The following is a 24,190-nucleotide window of genomic DNA, read 5'->3' as shown; positions in this document are numbered from 1 at the left end:
AACTGTCTCCAACACTCCACTGCTGGAATTGCAAGCATCTTCAGCAAATCCTCAACTCATGCAAATTATACTCCATCTACACAAATTAGCACTTTGAAAGAATCCTTCCAGACATAAGCATTGAGGACATACAGAGGTGTTGAACTTACTTTAAGAATACTTGTTAAAATCTCATCTCAGCCTTGGGCTCTACACCTTCCTGAAAGTGCACCTGATAAACTACATGAGAACAAGGCCATCAAATGACGTAGTCTGTTCCCAAAATAGTTAGCACTGATGCTTCTGTTTGAGATGTAGCCACACTGGCAATAACAGATAGTGAATAGTCTGGTTTATTCTCTTCCAATGAGAGTGAAGAGGTAATTTACCATTACTGACCAAAGCAGAAACTGGTCTAATCTTCCATATACAGGATTAAACACTCAAGCAAAATAACCCCAATAAAATTTAAACACACTCCTAACATTGGTTAAATGCAGAAATTCTAGATAACACTTATCTGTAAATACTGCTCATTCTTCTTGCAGATATTACATACTTTGACTTCTCTTTTGTGACAGGAAGTTTCTCTCTTTGACCAGGAATCCTGGCTACATGAGGTGTTAACAACAGGATAATACACAAATTCACTTGCTCTTACTCAATTAGTCATTATCCTGAGCGAATAATCCAATGAGGTAGAAGATTATGCACTTTATATGCAACAGCGCAGCCCAGACTCACTCCCTAACACCAAGACTATTTGGAATTTGATATTGGTGGATTGAGTTTACTGTCTTAGTAAAATGCCAGGATTGATAAATCCAATCCTGAATGGACAGCCTCCCAAGACAAAGCTACTTTAAGGAATACAACAATCTGACTTTAGCTTTATGGAAGGCCTAGGTTAGATTACTGCTAACAGGACACTTATTGACTTCCAAGCAAAACATACTATACACCAAAGACTAAGGAAAGCTCAACCTGAAGAACACCTTGCAGATCGAGAACTCTCATCTTATCTCCCTTTTCCATAATCTGTGTCAAAACCAGTGTGCCAAAAATAAGACAAGAGATGGACAACTCATACAAGCATTCTCCAAGTTACCTCACTGGGATGGGCTAAGGAACACCAATTCCCTATTGCTGGGAACAGACCAGCTCTTAACCTACCTAGAATAGACGGCTATAGGAAGAAAAGGGTATAGAACTGTCTTTGAAGCATCTGGTATTTTCTATCAGAGAAAGATGTCCTCACACAAAGTGTTGTTTTGAACCCATCTAAAAATATCCATGTGTACTGGACTGTGGTTCAAGAACTACTGTTCCACAGAAACGTGGGTGGCTAGGAGCAGACACTATGGCAGAAGCTGGCTAACCCTAAGTTTCGTAACAAAATACATAAATCTCCAAACAGCAGACCTCACTAAAAGTCAAAATTAATCAATGTAGGATCAGAATATATAGGAAGACAGACGTCAGAACATCCCAAAGAGCAGACAGCAAAACTGCAGCTGGGAATGCTCTAAGCAAGTCAACGTGCCCAAGACACACAAAACAGACTGACATACGTATATAGCACAGCAAGCACGGAACTCTGACCTACCTGTCCAAAATGTGCAGGGTATCCCAGCATGTGCATGTATAGCAGCTTTGCCACATTTCTGCATCGGTATGTGTTATCTTCCTCTCGGAAGGATGACCGGATAGCAGCACATTCTTTTTGGATCATCTCACGCTCTTCTGCCTGGGTTCTTGCTGTCCGGATGGTCCGGATCAACTCCCGCAGTCTGATGGGGGCTGGCATCCTCTAGGAGAAGAAAGAGATCTGTAAACCTTGTACTGCACCTTAAGGCTTCATAATGGTCTCATATTTTGGCACATTTTTTTTCTTTCTTACCCTAAAATTATATACATAAAAGATTTAAGAAAATGCAGACTGCTTCAGTAACACAGTTAAAAGTAAACTTGAAACCCAGAGGAATTCACTGTACCTCAAATTTGCTTTTCCAGAATATCAGAAACAGGAATTGCAATGCTTTGCGCTGTCAGGTTGAATATTGCATGACTGCAACTGGCAGAAATAACACTCTGCAAGGTATGCTCCCATATTCCCATCATCTGCCTCTTTCCAGAAAATTCAGACTTCAAAGAGAGTTGATACTAAAATCATGACAACTTAGGACAGAAATCCTTTACAAAAAGCAATGCATTTAAGAACTTGCACAACATTTCATAGAAGTGCTCCAAATAACCTGCAAACTTGTGCCATATACTTCCTTCTTAAAGGAAATGATCAGAAAAAGCAGATGGAAGAACAGTCCTAACTGTGTGGGTATTTCAGAGAATCTTCTTTTGAAGATCAATCAATCAAGTTCACACCATCCGTATTACACACCAAACAGAACAATCCTTTCTGAAAAAAAACTAAGCCTGTTGCATTACCATCTGGTGGCACTGGTATGAAAGAGTGCAAGAAAAGGGTCTTCTAAGTGAACTTTAAGTAGTTTCACTTTGCCAGAAGGAATACTGATGGAATCGTTTGACCCAGAGAACAATTTAATCCTTCTGAGTAAACCTCATGAGGAGAATTTTTCTCAAATAAAAGCCAAACTTCAGAATCATGTTCAACAGCTGAACTTTTAGTTTAATTTCACCAAAGCTGACTTTCTGCTTCCTGGGAGATCAGGCTGTGCAAGCCTGTCTACAGTCTCCTTCCACCCACACTACATTGTGAATATAACTAAGCCATTCTGGTAACAGGTAATGCCACATCAACTTGTAAAATGTTGCCATGGCAGTTGTTACAGGTTTTGTCTAGGTCACCATCTTCCCAGTGACAGTATGTCATGTATTTCAAGCACTGCCATATCAGAGAAAGAAGTACATTCAGATGCTGCACTAACTGGCTTGCATGACACCACAGAACAGACTGGGAAGCATACAGAGGTAGCAGGGAACTTGTCTGCAGCAGAAAAGCAGAGATGCACATCCAGTGAGTAAAGGCGGCCTTGCTATAAGACAGCTGAATGCAGCTCTATAGGTCTGGATTATAAATATGGCCTCCTACAGAATTCATGCATTTAACACTAAGTCTCTTCAGTCAAACCATGTTTCCATGCTCATATTCCAGTTCCCTATCTTCATACCTAAAAAGTCTGAATTTACAGAAACACAAAGCATTCCACTTTGAAAACAGAAGAGTAGAGATGCTCTTTCTGTATAAGGAAACTGCCCCAAAATGCTGACATGTAGGATCAATATTACTGAACACATTAATCCCTAGCCTTGCCTCGCTCCCCATGTGAACTTGCAGTTCTTCCTCACACTACTGCGATATGAATGCTTACTATGCGTTCAGATGTTGCACTAACAAGCATCACAGAAATGGCCACAGAGAAGTATGAAATCCAGCTCCTGAAAAGAATTTGAACATGCCATAAATAAGGTCTTTCTTTGTGTCAGTCATGTTCTTTTCAAGCAGCTTGTAATGTTTGTAAAGTGACAAGATCTTTACACAGAATCATATCTACACATACATGGAGAAGCCTTTACTTACATGGAGTCTTTAGTCTTCAAGCTGCAATAAGGCAGGATACAACTCCCTTTCAAATTCTATGAATCCATACAACATCTGATTAAGTTCATGTTTCTGTTCTGAAGAGTCATATCAGAAGTGGTCTCAATCTCCTATAAAAGCAATCCTCAACTGATTCAAGTTGACACCTCACTACATGAAGAACATAGAATAGTTAGGGTTGGAAATGACCTTAAGACCACCTAGTTCCAACCCCCCTGCGATGGGCAGGGACACCACACAATAGACCATGTCACCCAAGACTCTGTCAAACCTGGCCTTGAACACTGCCAGGAATGGAGCATTTACCACTTCTTTGGGCAACTCATTCCAGTGCTTCACCACCCTTACGGTAAAGAACTTCCCCGTTTTATCCAATCTAAACTTCCCCTGTTTCAGTTTTAACCCGTTTCCCCTTGTCCTGTCACTACAGTCCCTAATGAAGAGTCCCTCCCCAGCATCCTTACAGGCCCCCTTCAGATACTGGAAGGCTGCTATGAGGTCTCCACGCAGCCTTCTCTTCTCCAGGCTGAAGAGCCCCAACTTTCTCAGCCTGTCTTCATACAGGACATGCTCCAGTCCCTGATCATCGTCGTGGCCTCCTCTGGACTTGTTCCAACAGTTCCATGTCCTTTTTATGTTGAGGACACCAGAACTGCACACAATGCTCCAGGTGAGGTCTCACAAGAGCAGAGTAGAGGGGCAGGATCACTTCCTTCAACCTGCTGGTCATGCTCCTTTTGATGCAGCCCAGGATACGGTTGCTTTCTGGGCTAAGCACACACTGAAGCTGGCTCATGTTAAGTTTCTGACCAACACCCTCAAGTCCTTCTCTGCAGGGCTGCTCTGAATATCTTCTCCACCCCACCTGTAGCATGATCTGCCAACCCTTCACTGCTCTAACTGGGCAATCAAAGGCAGCAGAAAGACAGGAAATGGCATACCAGGTCTGATCAAAGCTCCACCCTGTCCAGTACCCCTTTCCTGACAACAGCAGATGCCCAGGGAAGAGAGTACAAACAGAGCAAGCATGCAGCAGCAATTCCTCACAGTTCTCTTACAGTCTTCAACCATTTGTGGCCCAAGAACTTTCAAAGCCAGAAATAAAAAAAAAAACCTCTGGTTTTATCTGGAGCCCAGGTAAACTGCTGGAATCAAAAACATTCTGCAGGACACAACCCGAGTTTCACACAGCTCCTCTGCATGACATATGGAGACACAGCTACTTCTGCTCTGCACTGCCAACTGCTTGTTTCTATTGATGCTCCCAATTACTCTACACACTTCCATTCGTCATCCTTCCCTCATCCCCCCCAGTCAAAAAACAAAGCCTCACATCTAAACCCTTCCAAAACCGATTTCCTTTGTCTTTCCTGCGTGTTCTACACTTCTGCCATGTCCTTTCTGAAGGAGGAAAGAAGCAAAATGCTGCACATAGCAGTTAAGAGGTAGATGTGCCATTGATTTATTTGTATAAAATGTCTGCTATTTTGGACACTATTATTTTCCTTATATTTGGTAACGCCGAGTTTGGGGTTCAAATTGCTACAAAGTGCTCAGCTTGTGTTCTTCACATAACAGTACCATGAAGCCAAAAATCTCTTTCCTGGTTGTCAACGATGTGCTTAAAGCCCCTAACTTCTACCCTAGACTCACCTAGTACACACACAAATCACACAGTTCTAAACTGATTTCAGTAAGCCACACTCTTGTGGAAAATTGCGAAGAAGTTAAAAAAATAAAAGCACTACTGCAGGAATATTCCTCTGCAGTCTATGGGCAATATTTCCACAATCACTTAGATCACCCATACACAGGCTCATGCTGAAAGAGGTAGTTCCAGCCCTCCCCTTGCCCTAACACTGGCACTCCTGGGACAGTGCACCACATGAGGCAACCTGGACACCTGAACACCAGCTTTCTGCTTTCCTCCTAGAGTAGTCTTGAGACTCATCAGTGTCCTGGGTTCAGCAGTAGCAGTCATGTTTCTCCTTCTTGGTAGCTGGTGCAGTGCAGTGTTTTGACTTTCGGCCTGGGAACAGAACTGATAGTGATGTTTTGGTTTGGCCAAGGACTTTGTGAGCCTCATGCTCTGCCAGGGAGGAGGGGAAGCCGGGAGGAAGCAGAGACAGGACACCTGACCCAAACTGACCAAAGAGCTATTCCATACCACAGCACGTCATGGCCAGGGTGTAACTGGGAGTTACCCAGAAGGGCTGGGAGACGGCAGGGTTGGAGGAGGTATCGGTCGGTGCTTGGTCGGGCCTGGGGGTCGAGTTATTGGTCGGCTGGTGGCGAGGTGTTGTATGCTCTTCCCTTGTTATTTCATCATTGTTATTATTGGTGGTAGCAGCAGTGATCTGTGTTATACCTTAGTTACTAAACTGTTCTTATCTCAACCCCTGGGAGTTGCATTCTTTTCGATTCTCCTCTCCGGGAGTAGGGGGAGGGCAAGACGGGGGGGAAGTGAGTGAACAAGCTGTCTGACTGGGTTTAAACCATGACAATCAGTTTGGCTTGTGCATACATGAAGGCAGCAGCAAGGACACAGCTTTGGGAGACTCAAAGGGGAGTGAGAAAGATGGGAAGAGTTCCCTCCAGCAGTAAACCACACTTATACCATGGCTCTGCACCCAGCTTAACTGATCTAGAACTTCAATGATCCTGAGAAGATAGGCAGTGGTTATTACAAGTTAAAATCATAACTGACTTTCTTATTTTAAAGAAAGAATTCTTTGGAAACTTTCTGAAACACCAACACATAGTCTGCAAACAAACTGAGGTTTGGCAGCAGCTTGCCTTGATATCACAAGTCCTTCTGCTCCCACTCTGTATTTGAAGAGCTTGTAAACTGCTGAACACTGATACCTTCAGCCTGGGACTTGCGCAACCACACTGCTTTCCTTGCCATGGGATCAAAACATGCTGTAGTTATGCCCACAGAGGGCTTCAGGAGGTTAAGTCTGGCACCAGATAACAGAAAGGACAGACTGACTAAATAGTTTTAGTCAACAGGAAAACTACATTGAATGAAGTTACCATGCAGCTTTTTATGAACATTTATTTTGCATCCTTCATTTGTACCTCTCAATAACCACCTCCTGTTACAAAAGCAGACATTTTATGCCATTGGCTGGACACTTTTCTTTCTTCCCTAGCTACTTATTAATTGACAATAAGAACTCTCGTGGAAAAAGCATGCTATAAAAACCTTTGGTTAGAGCTCTGTCAAGATTTCTGAAACAAAAAAAAACCAAAACCCAACTGTTTATCACCTTGACAACTTTCACCCATGACTTGTCAAGAACCATGCAGCTGCTGGGCCTCTCCTGGAGTCCTTTTAAAAAACTGCATCACACAAACTACCACCTACTCTTGTTGTAAATAAAGCAATCATTAAGATAGTAACACACCAGATTTAGAAGTTGAACAGCTCTGTGTTCCTTCAGAGATATTGTGAACTCCACTTCCTATAGGCAATTTATTACTAATTTTACCTATTTGTTCCAAGAGCTGTTCTTGTGACATTTCAGTTTGAGAGTATTCATCAGATTTCAACATGAGTTTTTCCATATAAAGCACTGATGTAAATAATGTGGATTTTTTTTTTTTCCTATAAATTTGTCTTCTTCACACACTGGTTATCAGTCAGACTTGTAGCATATGTCTCTATTATGTATCATATTCCTATACCAGGCAACAACAAAGAGTCCTACTCAGGCACACGGTCTTTAGGTGTCACCAGAATATTAAAAAATGTAAAAAAATGCATCTCATTCATGCTAAGGTACTGACAAATGAATTATCAACAGCAGTTGGAAAGAAGAATAAGGACAGGAAAATAAATCAAGAAGTTTGCTTAGGAACATAACACAAATCCCCCCAAGAACTTCAAACAAATATTAAGTAATTCTTCCTTTTTACAGGGTCTCTCAAGAACTCTGTCACATTTGAAAGACAGTCAGACAAGGCTTCCACATAACCACCAAGAAATCAGTTTTCTTATGAGTGCCTCATGGTCTCAGTTCCCATCTACACAGCACAGGTAATACCAACCTCCCTGGGATTCTGCAGGCATAACTGCTTAAACGCTCCTGCTACTGCAGCGCTATCCCAAGCAGCAGCCTGGGGAAACAAAGTCAGTCACCCCACAGAATGGCTTCCTACTACTCCCACTAGAGGTATCTGCGCAACACATACACCTGAAGATCCACAGGTTGCCCACAAAAACTTTAATTGCAGCTCTTAGCTCCCTGACTACATCAGGTGACAAGCATCAAGATGGTACAGACACAGGGCTACTGAGTAAATAACCAGAGGACTGGGGGAATCCCAGGCAGGAGGGACTGCTGGGACAGAAACCACCACTTCAGTAAAAACCACACCTGTATGTGCAGCGCAAGCATCTGGACAAACAACAGATTACTGATGAGCGTGAAAACAAAAACAATACAAAGGAATTACACAAGCAAAACATAAATAGGGTTAAACAATTCAGAGCTCAGAATTAAAACACTTAAGTGATCCTCTAATTTTGACCACATAAGTTGTCTTGAAATGAGACAAAAGTTTGAATTTCACAGTCTGAACCATGTGAAACCTTAAGAAAAGTCAGCTTCAGGTGAAAACCACAAACCTATCAGACAGCAAACTGCCATGAAGAATTAGATTTTACACGCTTCTCTATATTATACAAATGCATTTTACTGCACAAGATAATGAACAGAGAAATGACAACCATATCATCCAGTAATAGCAGACCTGAAATTTAACTTTAGCTGACTAAATGCTGGTTAGAACTTCCTTCAAAGTAGCAGGTCTTGTTCTTCAGGACTAGTGAACATTTTTCCCCAGTACAGGCAAATGTTTTCATTCTTTGCAAATTACAAGGCAGTTTTTCAAGGTAGTTACCTCTTTCATCATTTTGTTTCCAGCAGCAGTTTCACTCTGCCATTTCTTTGCTAACTGCAAGCTCTAGATATCAGGGATGACCCCTGAACACCAGTTAATATCAACAGTATCAGGTAGGACTGAATTCTTCTGCCTCATTAAGTCTATTTCCCCCTTGCTTGTTAGAGTAACATACTAGCAAGATCAAAGCTTGTGAAATAGTTACCAGACTCAGTATAAGGGGCTACTGTCAGAGATGAAAAAAAGAATTCCAGCTTTTTAAGTAGCCTCTGGATTGCGTGGAAGGCATTAGCTCAGTGATTCTCTTCCCTCTGCTATTCCTGAATTCTTCCCCTGAACCAATAAAAAAGGCATTCTTTCTTTATGCAACTCATTCCTAGTAAACAGTCAAAAGGGGGCGGTGGGGGGAGAAGGAAAGTAAGCAAGGGATCAAAAATCATAATGTATTAAAACCATTTAATTTTCATCTAAATTACACTCCTAATCTACTATTTTTCTCCCCTTTCACAGACTTTTACTTGTTAAGCTTGTTCTAAGTTAAAACACTTTATTCAAAATGACATTATGCCAAAGTCATTTAAGTACAGAACCTTACTAATAGTCTTTGAATACAATCATATTCAAATATGATTGTTCACCAAATAACTTTTTATATCTACAAGCAGCACCTAATACTACCAAAACCCACATGTAAAATGTTCACGTGTTTCAGCCAAACACATGAGCCTCAACATATTCCTCTACCAGGAATTGCACTGTGATTTACCACCCTTAAACATTTAACTGAGCTGAGATCTTTCCTCTGGGAACTATTCAGGAATGTTGGCTTATGTCTAAGAAAGACCCAATCAACCAACAACAAACGAAATACACAAAAACTCCAACAATCACTTTTCCACTGTATTAATGAAACAAAAAAAAGTTATGAATTAAAGCCTGACAACTCCCAACTGAAATCAGTGGCAGAATGCCCCTACTCAGAAGAAAAAGTTAACTCATTTAGAACAAGCTATCACATCAGCAGATGTTTTAAAACTCCATTATTATTTAGCCTAAACCATAAACCCCATTCAAAGTACACAGAATTATTCACAGAAGAGCTTCACTGTTTGGGGAATTGTCTGAATTTTCAGTTCAGTAAGACACCCAGCGATAGCTCTTCCTGTAAACAGTATTTCTGAATCTGGTTCACCCTAGAGAGCAGCCCAACACTAAGGAAGTGTTCGTTTAAATACATCTAAACTATACAGCTTCAGTTGCTCCACCCCAGTGCATGTACAGGTAATCACATTCCTCAGGCGAAACAGCACCTGGGAAGTTATGCAATTAAAGCCTGACAACTCCCAACTGAAATCAGTAGCAGAATGCCCCTACTCATTCCAGCATATCTGAATCAAGCCTCCTGTACACAACAGCAGATGATGTCTAGACTACATGCAAGGAGTAACTGATATGATTAACTACAAAACACCAAGGGAATCAACTCTAGACTACCAGCGGGCTTCACACTTCTATCAGATATTAAAAATAAATTAAAAAAAAAATATATATATATTGTCAGTAAACTCAGAAAGGTACACTGGAGATAGAGACAAAGCTGTGAACAAAAGCAGAGGTAGTGGTGTATGGTCTAGTGTTATCTGTATTTACTCAGAAAACAGTAAATATCTAAGCAACGAGCACCACCATTACCAAGAAGGGCAAAGAAGGGCAAAAGCAACACAAAAAAGGTGAGAGAAAAAGCAACAAAGCACGCAAGATTCAAGCAGTACAAAGTCTTTCTTAGAAAAAGCTATTTAATACAACAGAGAGCTAGAAAGCAGAAAGCAAGTCACATCAGAAAATCAAAAAGAAATTAAGGCAGCAGGGAGCTTCACACTACAGTATGGTAACAAAAGGCACCAGTGTCACACTTTGCATTATACAAAGACAGCATGCAGAACAAAAAAAGACATGTCAAGCAAGAAAAGAAAAAAAAAAGGCACAAAAAAGCTAAAAAACAGTCTCAGAAGAAGTGATGGTCCAATTTCCAGTTTCATTCAAACCCCAAGAAATGCAGCACAAGAGTATTCAAGAGGCAAGCCACTGTGCTGCTCAGACCCTGAGGGGGGGACAAGAACCAGAAGAGTGATAGAGGATATTATGCTGCTGTTCTTAAAGATCTTTGGGTTGAACACATCCTACAAGCCTGATAAAGCGATCACAGCCCAACCCCTCCTCTTTGGCTTCCTGGGGCTGCAGCCCCATAAAAACAGTCAGTGAGACAAGGCAGGCACTTCCGATGAAGTTCCCGTTCTGCCCAGCAGTACGCATACGCCAAACTGAACTCTGCCTGAAATGCCTTCAAAAGGTGCTTTGCTGAGCTTGCAACCATTACAAATATTAACTTCAACGTCTGCCAGAGAAAAAAACCAGTTATTTCCCTTTCTTTAGAAGCTAAGTGAATGAAACACTGTAAGAAGAGTTAGCACATGCACACAGCTGATCAGCGTGACAGTTATGATCAGAATTACAGATTTCCTGGCTTTTGTTTCTATACTTCAATCACTGCTGACCCACATTACCCTTGTATTTCTCACCTGCTTCCAGTTTCCTAACTATTTTGATCTGTAAAGGAATCTGGGTATTTTACTTCCTGTTCACTTCCTGCAGACTTAAAATAAAAAATGAATAAATAAAACCAAGCTACTAGTTTGTGGTTAAAAAAAAGGCTGTTGCTTTGTGGCCAAAACCCCCACTTTTCTTTACCTTGATTAATGCTGGTTGCCAGACTAGATGCCACATTTTTACTTTCATTAATAGAATCTTGACAATATACCAGGTAACTTCAGCTATGCCCTAGAAAGTTCCAGTTGTAGATTTTATCTATAACATCTCTGCCAAACCCAATAAGGGCTGCTACTACTACTTGTGATATTAGCAGTCACTTGTACTCACATTACTGTAACTGTTTCTCCTGTTACAGTCTCATCACATATTCCCTTATTAAGTCCAAAACTCTCATCCAATTAAGTAGTATTGCTGCCAAGGCAGAGCAGACCCTCTTCCTCAGAGGAGTTATCATTTAGAACAAAAAAATACCACTTTTGGTCAGAAAAGTTTGCTTTTATTGTGAGGGTGCGCTGGCACTGGGTGCCCAGAGAAGCTGTGGCTGCCCCATCCCTGACAGTGTTCAAGGCCAGGTTGGACACAGGGGCTTGGAGCAAGCTGCTCCAGTGGAAGGGGTCCCTGCCCATGGCAGGGAGTTGCAACTGCATAAGCTTTAAGGTACCTTCAAGCCACACCAGCGTGGGATTAAAAAATAAATTAAACCAAAAAATACATTTTCTAAAGTTACATACACTGCCAACTCAAAAATAAAAACAAATATTCACACCAAAGAGGCACAAGAAGCTTTACTGGATGAGTACCATCAGCTTCAGAAGCCGTTAAGATTTTTAAGAGCCCTTTCACTTTGAAAGGTGACTTTCCAAACTTGAACTATACTAACCAGTGCAGTCTGTTTGCATGCTTAAGAACAGACAATTTCAGTTCCTTTGCTACTGTTCATAACCGTCTCACACTATTGTCTGACAAATTCACTGATCTCATTGTAGCCTACAATGATGCCACCGCAAAAATCTGCATACTAAGGAGTTACCAGGAATCTGAGCCTTTTTGTATCCCTTTCTCTCTCACTGGGACACTGCAACAAAGGTACTGCAGAACCCCTCTGCTCCTATCATACCACCTTTGGAAGAAACACCAGATCAGCAGTCACAGGCAAGGCGTTGAGGGAGAAAAAGCTTTTTTGTCAAAAAACAAGGAAATCTGAAAGTTGTCTTACACACTAGAGACATAAAAGCTGGATCCCTTCCAAATTCATAGGAACACAGAATAGTTGGGGTTAGAAAGGACCTTAAGATCATCCAGTTCCAACCCCCCTGCCATGGGCAGGGACACCTCCCACAAAACCATGTCACCCAAGGCTTCGTCCAACCTGGCCTTGAACACTGCCAGGGGTGGAGCATTCACAGCTTCCCTGGACAACCCATTCCAGTGCCTCACTACCCTTAAAGAACTTCCTCTTTATATCTAATCTAAACTTCCCCTGTTTAAGTTTTAACCCGTTTCCCCTTGTCCTGTCACTACAGTCCCTAATGAAGAGTCCCTCTCCAGCATCCCTATAGCCCCCCTTCAGTTACTGGAAGGCTGCTATGAGGTCTCCACGCAGCCTTCTCTTCTCCAGGCTGAACAGCCCCAGCTTCCTCAGCCTGTCTTCATACAGGAGGTGCTCCAGCCCCTGATCATCCTCGTGGCCTCCTCTGGACTTGTTCCAAGAGTTCCATGTCCTTTTTATGCTGAGGACACCAGAACTGCACACAATGCTCCAGGTGAGGTCTCACAAGAGCAGAGGGGCAGGATCACCTCCTTCGACCTGCTGGTCACGCTCCTTTTGATGCAGCCCAGGATATGGTTGCTTTCTGGGCTGTGAGCGCACACTGAAGCCGGCTCATGTTCATTTTCTCATCGACCAACACCCCAAGTCCTTCTCTGCAGGGCTGCTCTGAATCTCTTCTCTGCCCAACCTGGAGCTGTGCCTGGGATTGCTCCGACCCAGGTGTAGGACCTTGCACTTGGCATGGTTAAACTTCATGAGGTTGGCATCAGCCCAGCTCACAAGCGTGTCAAGGTTCCTCTGGATGGCATTCCTTCCCTCCAGGGTATCAACCGAACCACACAGCTTGGTGTCATTGGCAAACTTGCTGAGGGTGCGCTCAATCCCTCTGTCCATGTCAACGACATTACTACAGACTTAATTTCCCCTTGTCAACTCACAGGAGTTTCGAAGTCTTCCTCTCCTTTTTCCATCGTGGAAGAATTGAGGGGTTCCCACTGAACCCCTCAGGAAAAACAACCCCCAGCTCCACTGGGCTCTCAGGTCCCCAGCAAAGTTCTCAAATCCTGTGCCAAACACCAGAGTGCACATGAAGAGGCAAAAGAAAGAACTTGGCAACACTATGTGACATGCAAACAAACAGAGTAAAAAATAACAAGTGTAATTTAGAGAAAGGGGGCAGAGGGAACAGGCACACAAAACCCCTCTATGCACTGTCACATAGGAGCAGAACAGGAGAAAAAGAAAACAACACAAAAATCTCTGCCAGTTTAAATCTAAGATGCCAGGGGTACTATTCAGGGGGAAAACCACATATATTTTACTTTGTTTAAACCAGTATGGGGCAAACTCACTTTCTGGTCACACATGTGAAATGCCACCCTTCCAAAGGCATGTCCCACTGGTATTCTATACTGTTCCTCTAATATTTTAAGCATCAAAAACTAAAGCTTATTACGAACATTGTTAAGCATCACTTACAATGTAATAAATCACGCAACTGTTCTATTTGCCATAAATACACGTGCAAAGTTTAAAAAAAATGCTTACTACAAAAAAAACCTACCATTTCTCTGTAGCTGGTAAGAGAAAAGAGAACTATACGAACCCTGAAGAAGGGACTTGAACCTGTCTTTACTGACGGCTTCCCAAGCAGCAGCCTGCCACTAACACAAACCCGTATCTGCAGCTTACTGCAAAAGCCTGTGGCCAGAGATCACAGGATTTTTGCTTCCATCAAAATCCACGCAACCGTAAAACAACGCGCAAAACAACTGCGTCTGAGACACGGGCTGTTTGTTCCGCTGCGAGTGGCGGCGGCACAAGCTCTCGCACATCAAAGGAGGCACGGACGCACAACCCCAAGCTGCTGCCCGGGGCCTCCTGCACCGCGGGCAAAGTCACGCCGCACGCCGCGCCCCGCACCGCTGGGATTCGGGATCTGCACCTGCCGCTGCTAGAAGCGCTGCGGGAGACCGCCCGAGTCCCACGAGAGGCGAGAGAAGCCGCCGGCAGTGCCGCTCCAGCGGGTACCAGCCGAGGCTCCGCCGCGCCCTGGAAGGCCACCGCCCGGCCCAGAGCCCGGGGCAGAGTCCGAGCGGGCCTGGACACCGGGTGAGGGACACAGGCCGCGGCCGGGGACCGAAGGCGGGCGGGGGGCCCACGGCAGGCCTTGCCAGCAGAGGCGGTAGGAGGGCACAAGGCAGCCTCCGCAGCAGCGTAGCCCGCGGCGCGGTCGCGGGCCCCGGCAGTGGGTAGAAGCAGCCGACGGTACACGGGGGCCCCAGGCGGTCGGGACCTCGCAGGCCGTGGCAGCAGAGACCCGGCCCGGCCGGTACGCGGGGAGCGGTGGAGGGGAGCAGGGGAGTGGCGGGCGCCAGGCGAGAGGCGAGCTGCGGCGGCGAGGCCGCGGCTCCACTCACCGGGCCGGTCCCAGCAGAGGAGGAAACGGCGGCGGCCGTACCCAGGCATTCAAAATGGCGGCGGCGCGGGCGCAGCACCGCTACTGCAGGCGGAGGGATCTGCGCTCCGGCGCGCTCCCCTCTGCCTCCCGGCCCCTGGAGGCCGGAGGACCGGGCCGCGGCGGCGGCCTCAGCGGGGACAGCGCGGGCACGGCGCGCAGCCGGCACCGGCGGGGGGGGAGTGGCCGCTCGCACTACTTTTCCTGGCGGAAGCACCCGCCGTTCCCGTCGTGAGAGTGGCGATACGTCTGCACCGTGGCAGTCAGTGATGACGTCACGCACGGGGCGGCCCTCCCCGAAGCGCGTGCCCGTGGTGGGGCCGGGCGGGACGCGCCTCCCGCAACCAAGGTTCCGGGGGCCGCTTCTGCCGAGCGGGCACGGCGGATGCGGGCACAGCGCCGCGCTCCGCTGGCACCGGGGGCTCGGCCCGGCGCCTTCCCCGCGGCCGGCAGGCGCGAAGCAGAGCGGCTGGTGCGGGCAGTGGCCGTGAGGCGGGCCGGGAGGCAGTGCCCAAGCCGGGGGTACAAGACGGGGTGGGCTTCCGCCCCATGCCTCTTTTCTCCCTGAGCTCCCCGAACCTCACCGCTTCGAACACCCGCGGGTGCCCGGCGCGCCCCCCGCAGCCCCCGTTCGCACTCCCGGCAGGAGGCGGGACACGCACCGCGCGGCCTCCACTGCCGGTCCCGGTTGCCAGGACAACCGGCGCAGCGGCCGCTCCGTGACGTCAGCCCTGGGTGCCGTGGGCCCGCCGCCCCCGACCGATGGGTGAGGCGCTTCCCTGGCGCGGGGCGCTGCGTCATCGCCGTGCGCCGCGGCGCTGGGAGGGGTCGGTCCGGAGGCGGCCGCGGGCGGCGCCGGGGCTGCTGCGGGCCGCGGAGGAGGAGCCGGGTGATGGCGGGTGAGCCCCGGGGCCGGGCGGGGAGCGGCCGCTGCGACGCTGCGAGCTCGGCGGGGCGGGGCGCGGCGCGGCGCTGCCGGGACTGTGAGGCCGCTGAGCGGGCTTGGGCGCCCTCCGTCCCCGGGGTCCCGGACTAGGGCTGGGGGCCATCGCCCCGCTTGTGGGCAGGGCCGGCGCTCGGGGCTCCCGCCGTTCCCGGTGCTTTCGGTGGCAGGGCCGGGACTCACAGCTCCCTCTGTTCCTGGCACAGGTGAGGCGGCGGCCGGCGGCGGGGATCTGGGAGCCGGCGTGTGGCAGCCCCTGCGGGTGCCCCCATGAACGAGCGTCGCGGCCGGGGCTGCCGGGACAGCGTGGGGCACCATGAGAGCGGGCCACGAGCGGAGCCAGGAGTGCCTCCCGCCAAAGAAGCGGGACCTTCCCGCCGCCAGCGCTGGCACCGAGGCGGGACGGGCGGGGGATGTCCAGGCCTCGGGCGAGGGCACCGAGTGGGCCCGGACAGCGGGGCCGGTGCCGGCAGCCCTGCGCTATGGCCCGGGCGAGGCCGCGGAAGCAGTGGCGGGGCTGACGGTGGACCAGTACGGGATGCTTTACAAAGTGGCAGCGCCGCCCGCCACCTTCTCCCCTCCGGGTCTGCACTCCGTGGTGAACGTGAGCCCCCTGCCCCCTGCCTTCAGTGTGAGCTCGCCCATCATCCAGCACCCGGGGGTGCCCTACCCTCCCGTTCACTACGCGCAGATCACACCAACGTCCCTGCAGTTCATCGGCTCGCATTACACAGTGCCCTATGCTGTCCCTTCTGGCTTCCTGCCTAGTCCACTCCTGTCTCCTTCCACCAACCTCACCGCCTCTCATGTCCCCCACTTTGTGCCATATGCCTCTCTCTTCACGGAAGAAGCCACTCCTTCCCCCCAGACTACCTCTCCTACCCACACGTTCAGCAAATCCACTTCTGCGGTCTCTCCTTCTGGCCAGATGCAGCACCATGCTGGGACCCAGCCGTTAGATACTGCACCAGGTAGAATTCCTGTTTATTATCAGATGTCCCGCCTCCCACCAGGGTATTCAGCATATGAGACACCTGCAGCAGGTAGAAGCCCAGAGTCTCCTCAGCAAGACAGTCAGCTGAATTCAGAGGCAGCTGCTGCCAATGGTGGACAGAGACATCTGGAGCATAATGTTTCAAGGAGGACCAGTGAGGCTGTGGACTCTGCCAGTAGTAAAGCTGACGACTGTCTGCCAGGGTCTGCAGCAGGATGTGTGGTTGATGGACAATTCCTTTCAGGTTACCAGACGGTGGGAACAGAGGACTCTGTGCCAGCTCACAGAAGCACCCCAGATGCTGATCTGGAGGTTCAGAGGGTGGTGGGGGCGTTGGCATCTCAGGATTATCATATTCTGGCAGCCCAGAGGAAAGATGACCCGAGCCCTTTAAACCTTTGCCATAATATCCCTGATCAGCAGGGGGAGTCAAAAGATGTGCTGAGGAACACAGTGGAAAGGACCGCTGCTGAGAAAAGCCAGTCCAGGAGTGCGTATGTAATGTCCCCTGAAGAGCCGGTTAGACAAAGACACTTAACCAAAGGAATGGTAATAGCCAACGGCAAGCCAGTCCTGGTTTCCGCTGGATCCGAGCCCCTCAGGCCTTCCATTTCAGAAGCCCTGGTGGGGCGGAGCTCGGATGCACAGGCTCGAGGAAGCGTGCTGGAAAAGGATCCTGCCCAGCTGCAGCAACCCAGCTCCTCACACTTGCCCTCTCATTTCATGAAAGGAGCCATCATCCAGCTGGCTACAGGAGAGCTGAAGCGGGTAGAGGACCTGCAGACTCAAGACTTCGTTCGCAGTGCAGAGGTGAGCGGGGGCCTGAAGATCGACTCCAGCACCGTGGTGGATATTCAGGAAAGCCAGTGGCCTGGGCTAGTTGCACTGCATTTTGTGGTTGGGGAGCAACAAAGTAAAGTGAGCATTGATGTGCCCCCAGAGCATCCCTTCTTTGTGTATGGCCAGGGCTGGTCCTCCTGTAGCCCAGGGCGGACTGCTCAGCTTTTTGCTTTGCCCTGTCACAGGCTGCAGGTGGGGGATGTCTGTATATCAATCAGTTTACAGAGCGTGAATGGCAACTCCACTTCTCAGGCTAACTACACTCCCACAGATCAGTTGCTATCTACTAGAGAGACAGCTGAAAGAACAGCTCAGGGGTCCAGAGAAGCGTCTGACAGAGCTGCTGAAAGAAAGAGCCACACAGATAGGAACAGCGCAGCCCAGAGCTCTCATGCGGAACCCTCTCAGCCTGAGACCAGCAGTCAGCACAGCTGGACAGCCCCAGCCTTCCAAAGATACAGTGTGCAGGCAGAGGAGCTGCGGCCCTCTCTGCTCCGTCCCTCTTTCATTCCCCAGGAGGTCAAGCTGTCTATTGAAGGGCGTTCTAATGCAGGGAAGTGATCCCTTGGAGGCTGTGAGCTAGGGCATCCCTTTTAGGTGAGCCTCACCGTCGGATGGAGAAATTGCACAGACTTTGTGGCAGGTTCACCAGCAAGGCTGCTTTCTGCCCTGCAGGACTGGATTTGTTCCAGTTGAGTGGCTGACCAGTTCCTCTTGGGGAATGAGGAGGACTCCAGTGCCTCAGGGAGCAGCAGCAGGCTAGATGGGGTAGAGACCAGGGATGTGCTCATGAGCCTGAGACGAGAGTGTTCTGGAGGCTGGGGTTTTCTCACACCTCCCTGAATAACTGGTTCCCTGCAGAGCAGGGTCCAAGCATTCAGGGTAGGTGGAGAGATGAGGAGGGCAGACACGGCTTAAGGTAGCAGATAAAATTACTGAAGATTTTATTCCTCTTTTCTCATGATGGGGAGAAATGTGTCCCCACTGGAGTTTAGGGGGCTCTACTCCCAGTATCCCTTTTCTTCACACATGCACTTTAAAAGGACCGTTCACCGATGGAGCTCTTGAGGGCAGGACAGAGATGCATCTGTGGTGGTTCTGTTCAATGTCTCTTCCACTGAATCCAACTGTTCTTTCTTCTTGCAAGGAATGTACAGATGTGAATGAATCACAGAAATTCAAGGGGAAGGACCAAAAGGATGGGTTTAGGTGTAGGTAAACAGGAAACTTGAGCACTTGGAATAGGACACGAGTTAGGATGGGAGATGTCAGTTTTCTGCTATAAAATACATTTAATCATTTGTCATCAAATGAAATCTTTCCATCGTAATAACATTAAAAAAAAATAGATCTCTTGGGCTTACAGCTTTTGCAGAGGCTTAGCCTGTGGATGGATGGGGGTTTGTTTGGATTTTGGTGTTTTGGTTGTTTTTTTTTTTAAAGCTGAAGTAAAACATATTAAGCATTCACCAGAGAGGGATGGAAACATCCTTTGAGGAGACCAAGACTATTTTGTAATTAAATCAGAAGAACACTTTCCAGATGGCTAATTCTTCCCTGCAGGCATTTTCCTGGATAAGCTCTAGACAAAAGAGGAGTGTTAGTGCATGTGCGGGCAAGGTACAAAGTTTCTGCTAAGTACGGTTCTCTGATTAATGTAGGGACTCTAAAAATACCACAGCACCATGGGGCATTTTGGGGTGGTTTTGTGTTAGTTTTTCTGATACTTCACTTTGGAGTTCCTCTGTAGAACAACAAGGCAAAATCAAGAGTAGTCTTTTGTCATGGTGAGATTTAATACAAATGTATATTAATACCTCGTTATGGTAATAACACTCTTTTCAAGTGAAGACTCCTGTAGTTACACTAATTTGCCCTCTCTGATGGTGTGTTATCACACCAGCTCTAACTACTTATCTACAATAGGAAGTAGTGACTATCATGTTGATGAAAAGAGTCTTCCCTGACTTAACTTGGATTAAGTGTTCCTTGTATTAAGATGCCCATTTCTGTGCTAGGACGAGGCTTATGAGAGAGTTTCTCTCCATGTGCAGGTCCCTGCTGTGTGCTGGTGCTGCTCCTGATGTTCAGCATTCTGTTTTCTGTCTCCCTTCTCTCCTCACGTGTTCCGTGGGGTCTGCCTGGCTGCCGGGGCACTGCTCCTTTCTTTTGCTGAGCAGCTTCTGTGTCAGTCCCTCTCCTTGGCACAGTGGCAGTGCTGGTGTCTCGGGGCTGTGCTGCACACCCCAGGAATGTGTCCTGTAATTGGTTGGCTTCAGCTGACTGTGTGACAAGGGCGTGCTCTGCCTGGGTATAGGCAAATTAGAGTCATCAGAATGTCCCTTCCATCCAGGCCACCAGTTGTTTTCCTAGCACATTGCTAGCCATTTCTGTTGCCTTTGAAACGCTTGCACCAGGACAGTTTCTTTTCAGGCCTTAGGTGAGATATGTGCTACTCATGCCTTCAGTGTTTGTGCCTCATGGGGATTTCTCCAGGGTGAGGATGCTGCCTGTATCATATGTAGCTTCCCCCAGATGCCACACTGCTTCTGATCTCATCAGCTGCATGTGCAGTGTATGCTGTCGTGGTGATGCTGTCATGTGAAGATACTGCCTCCCTGGACGCAGCAGCTGCGGGAACAGATGCTGTTTTCATGTGTCACTGAAATGTACTGTCTGGGCCCAGGAGCCCAGCCTCATCCCTGTGTGTGTTTTACAGTTGCTGTTCATTGGACTCTCCTACGCAAAGACCTCGATTAATGTTGGTTAGTACTTAATGCTCAGGATACCCAGGGTGTCTGTGGCCAAAGGCAGAAGAGCCCGAGCTCTCTTGCCTGTGATTTGCATGGTGCATGAGAGGAGTTCAGAGCTGTGGCAGGCAGCTAAAAGGATCTTGCACACGCACAGTGTGTGAATGTAGCCGGGCTGGTTGCACGCATGGAGGGGATGCCTGAGCAGCTGAGGGGTGCAGGGCCCCTTGCGTGCCTCCCTGAACACAGGAGTCTCTGTCTTTCAGAGGGAGGGTTGGAGGGCCTGCACTATCTCATGTAATTACTCCTAGATCAGTTACTCATGTAACTACTGTAACTACTTCTAGATCCCAGCAGCACTGAACAGTGGTCTGAAAGGGCAGACACTGGTGCATGAGGCGAGATGCTATGTGGCTAAAATAGCTTTGTACTGTAGGCAGCTGAAGGGCTGTGAAGGTGCTTGCTCTGGTGCTTGCTCCGGTGTTTACCTGGCCATTGGCCTGAACTTTGGGTTGCTGCTCATCTCTTGAGCATGGTTCTGAGCTCTGTGAAACAGGCCAGGGTGAATTTGACCTCGGTGCTTCTACCCAGACTCCCTGTCAGTCCCACTGCTGAGCACTGCTGCCAGCTCTCCTATGGAGGCAGTGGTCTGGGGCACATCTCGTGGCAGGGCAGTGACATGAGGGATCTGGGCATCACTGCTTGCCCCAGAGGTGGCAGGCAGGAGGGGCCACTGGCTGCCATCCGACCCAGGTTGGCAGTGCCCGTGATTGCTGGAATTTGTCCTGGCTCGGCTGGCCTGTGCTGCTCAGCCCTTGGTGGCTGTTGTGCTGAGCGTTGAGGCTCTCCTGAGATAGGGGATTGTGAGGCAGGCACTGCTGCAGGCAGAAATGCTGTAAATGAGCCCATGGAGGAGGCTTTTATTTTTTAGGTTTACAGGGAATGGAGGAGGTAAAGCCAGGAAAACATTGTGGAATGAGATGGTTATCTGGGCCTTTCTGCTGGCAGAGATGTGATAGGCTTTTTGGAGAAATATACTGTTTTCCTGCTGCTATTGTGAAGGGGAGGGAGCTGTGGAAGAGGCCTCCTGGCCTTACCCGGCTGACATTCCATGGCAAGAATCTGTAGGATGCAATAATGGGTGTCTGTATCTGTCTGTCCCATCTCACAAGCCACTCCTGGGGCCCGCTGCCCAGCAGAGGCCAGGCCTGGTTCTAGGCTCTGCATCACTGCAGCTCCAGGAACACGAGGCTTGCGACAAGCGCTCATCACGAGCAGACTATGCAGAGGAAGCTCTGCCTGGAAAGAAGGAAAGCTGCAGGGGCCCCTCTGCCTCCCCTTTCCAGCAGGAGCACAAGTATAATGCACTTTTCACATTAAGTGTCCCCGTCCCCCGGTCCCCACCCCACACTTGAAGTCACTTTGCCCAGTAGAGAACTAACACCCCTTGTTACTCAGAAAATACTGTAACAGAAATGACAGCAGCTTGAGTAGCCCACGTGCTAGTTCCTGCCCACAGCAGCACACGTGCCTTTCCCCAGCGTCACTCACAACTGCTCTTTGTCTTTCAGGCTGTCCTAGGGCCTGAAACCTTGCAGAACCTGCTAAGATGGCTCCGAATGCACACTCTGTACAGAGTTTGGCCCAGGGTGTGTTCCATGTATGACTTAAAATGCTGATGGTCAAGGCCCTTCCATGATCTTCACATCTGTCCATGGAGGACAGGACTTGCCCCTAACATCCTTCTAGGCTGCTGTGGGCCCCTTGCAAGCACACCGTGCATGCTCTGGTTGTTCCAAGGCACCAGGGAGGGTCTGCCCCAGCAAAGCAGAGCAGAGACGTGGCCCTGGGGAAGGGGCCGGGCTGCCGAGGCAGGGAGGTCTTTGTAGATAAGTGCTGATCCCTCAACTATAATCCCAGTTATGTAATGGCTGTATTAACATGTAACCGACCGCATTGTATCTAAAGCCTTAGAACTAGTCAGGTGCTCCACTCCAACCTTGCTCCTGCCCCTCTCCTCTACCTGATCTTTAACAAAGCATTAATAATTATAAGGATAATCTCTATTTTGTTGTGCTTTTTTTGTAACTGTTTTAAATAAATCAATTTGTACTGTATATTTGTACTTTTGGTGAGATCCTTTTTCCTGTTTTACCATTTTAAGTCTGTACTTGGCTACACACAGATTGTATTTTTATTGTTAATGCTCTTATGAATATTGCATTTAACTTGTTGACTCTGTAAACACAGTATATATCTATATATATATATCTATATATAAACCAATAGCTTTTCCTTTGGTGTTTGAGACTTCTTGCTCATCTGTAGCATCAGTGATCATGAGGATGTGGCTTCTCTGGTCTTACACAGTGATCTGCAGATTGTGATGAGGGCAGGGTACAGGCTGCATGACAGATGGATTACAGCCATAATTCCGTGCTCAGATACTTCTGGGTTTATGTTTTTTCTTGAACCCCTTGCAATAATGATCAGGTGCCAGTAACACTGCAGGGGGGGTCCCAGCTGCAGGTGGCAGTGAAGCTGCATGTGTGCTAGCAAAGCAATACAGACACAGCACCAGCAAACACTGTGAGAAGCAACCTCTGTCCGTTTGAGCGTGAAACCAGACAGAGCTCAGAACAGAAGTGAGAGATCAGCTCAGAGAACAAAGGATCTGAATAGATCCTTTCCAGATCTGGTGTTTTCCCAAGCTCACAGATGACAGTTGTATGTGATGAATGACGTAAATGGCTTACATTCCCTGCCATCCAGCAGGTTTTTCCAGACTTGGTTACTGAGCTTTCCACAGCTCCTCCCTAGCTCACCGCTTTTCCACATTCCTCACAGTAGTTTTGCTGCTGAGTGTGGGAGCAAAAGCAACTTTCGACCCATGTGTTTCTTCTTGCCAGTGGTCCCCACTCACCCCACAGTGTGACCTGCAGTGACCACTGAAAGTCACTACTGGTCACTATGAGAATTAATAACCTGAGTGTGATCCGTGGTCCTACATGGGCTGTGTATCAATACATGTGACTGTACTGAATTGGTTGAACAAGGTCAGCTTACTATGAAATCACAGAAGGGTTGTGGTGGGAATGGACCTCTGGAGGTTCATCCAGTCCAACCCCCTGCTCCAGCAGGGCCACCTACATCCAGCTGCCCAGAACAGTGTCTCTAGAGCATCTCCAAGCTGGGAGACTCCACAACTTCCCTGGGCAGTGAGAAGTGTTTCCTGATGTTCAGAGGGAACTTCCTGTGCTTCAGTCTGTGCCCATCACCTCTTGCCCTGTCACTAGGCATCACTGAAAGCAGCCTGGCTCCATTTTCTTCACATGTTCCCCTCAGGTATTTATGCACATTGACAAAATCAAGCCCACTCTTCTGTCGGCTGAACAGGCCCAGCTCTCAGCGTTTCCTCACAGGAGACGTTCCAGTTCACCCTCTTACTGGCCCTTTGCTGGACTCTCTGGTACATCTGTGCCTCTCTTGCACTGTACACAGTGTACACTGTGCACTCTTGCCCCGTACTGGACACAACACTCAGGTGTGGCCACACCACTGCTGAATAAAGGGAAAAATAAATCCATACAGTACCAGAGTACTGACTTACCCTTACTGTTTACCATTCAATCAACTCTTTCCCTTGCAAACCTGAAATGCTGTTTAAGTGAAAATGAACTTGGGAGTAAACCAAACTTGTCTGCTTACCTCAGACAACCTTTCTATTAGCATTTATATGGGGTATCTTAGAACAGGAACTTAGTTTCCATTTAGTTTTTTCCATGAATGATACTGCAAAAAGGCACATAATAATAGTGTTAAGAAAAAGGGTGTGCACAGCCATTTCCAGGGAGACAA

The 24,190-nt window shown here is 47.9% G+C and overlaps 2 protein-coding genes across 4 annotated transcripts in view; one reads left to right on the top strand and one right to left on the bottom strand.

Moving 5' to 3' along the window:
• The window catches only part of AP1G1 (adaptor related protein complex 1 subunit gamma 1), a 47,591-nt gene extending 32,670 nt beyond the window's left edge, over nucleotides 1–14,921 (bottom strand). Inside the window, exons 1-2 of one of the 3 annotated variants that reach the window (XM_061471778.1) lie at nucleotides 14,768–14,921; nucleotides 1,586–1,789 (exon numbers count right to left, since the gene is read on the bottom strand). In XM_061471778.1, coding sequence (XP_061327762.1) covers nucleotides 1,586–1,786 — 201 coding nt within the window. In that variant the 5' untranslated portion in view covers nucleotides 1,787–1,789; nucleotides 14,768–14,921. Of the gene's footprint in view, nucleotides 1–1,585; nucleotides 1,790–1,973; nucleotides 1,997–14,292; nucleotides 14,388–14,767 lie in introns of those variants that run through there. The other 2 variants (XM_061471779.1, XM_061471780.1) reach the window with 2 other exon arrangements.
• A 951-nt stretch (nucleotides 14,922–15,872) lies between these two features.
• On the top strand, nucleotides 15,873–22,627 carry ATXN1L (ataxin 1 like). The gene has a single exon (XM_061471775.1). The coding sequence runs from the start codon at nucleotides 16,065–16,067 to the stop codon at nucleotides 18,141–18,143; it is 2,079 nt and encodes a 692-aa protein (XP_061327759.1). The 5' UTR covers nucleotides 15,873–16,064; the 3' UTR covers nucleotides 18,144–22,627.
• The last annotated feature ends 1,563 nt before the right edge of the window (nucleotides 22,628–24,190 follow it).

The sequence above is a fragment of the Pezoporus flaviventris genome, unplaced genomic scaffold (assembly GCF_033815535.1).
Source record: "Pezoporus flaviventris isolate CSIRO_AGI_PZ_B2104156 unplaced genomic scaffold, CSIRO_AGI_Pfla_v1 ptg000067l, whole genome shotgun sequence".
NCBI lineage: Eukaryota > Metazoa > Chordata > Aves > Psittaciformes > Psittacidae > Pezoporus > Pezoporus flaviventris.
The sequence above is the reverse complement of the archived record's forward strand: the minus strand, read 5'-3'. Positions and strand labels throughout refer to the sequence as shown.

Coding starts and splice junctions, on each gene's coding strand:
- ATXN1L (XM_061471775.1), top strand. CDS start 16,065: ATGAGAGCGGGCCACGAGCGGAGCCAGGAGTGCCTCCCGCCAAAGAAG.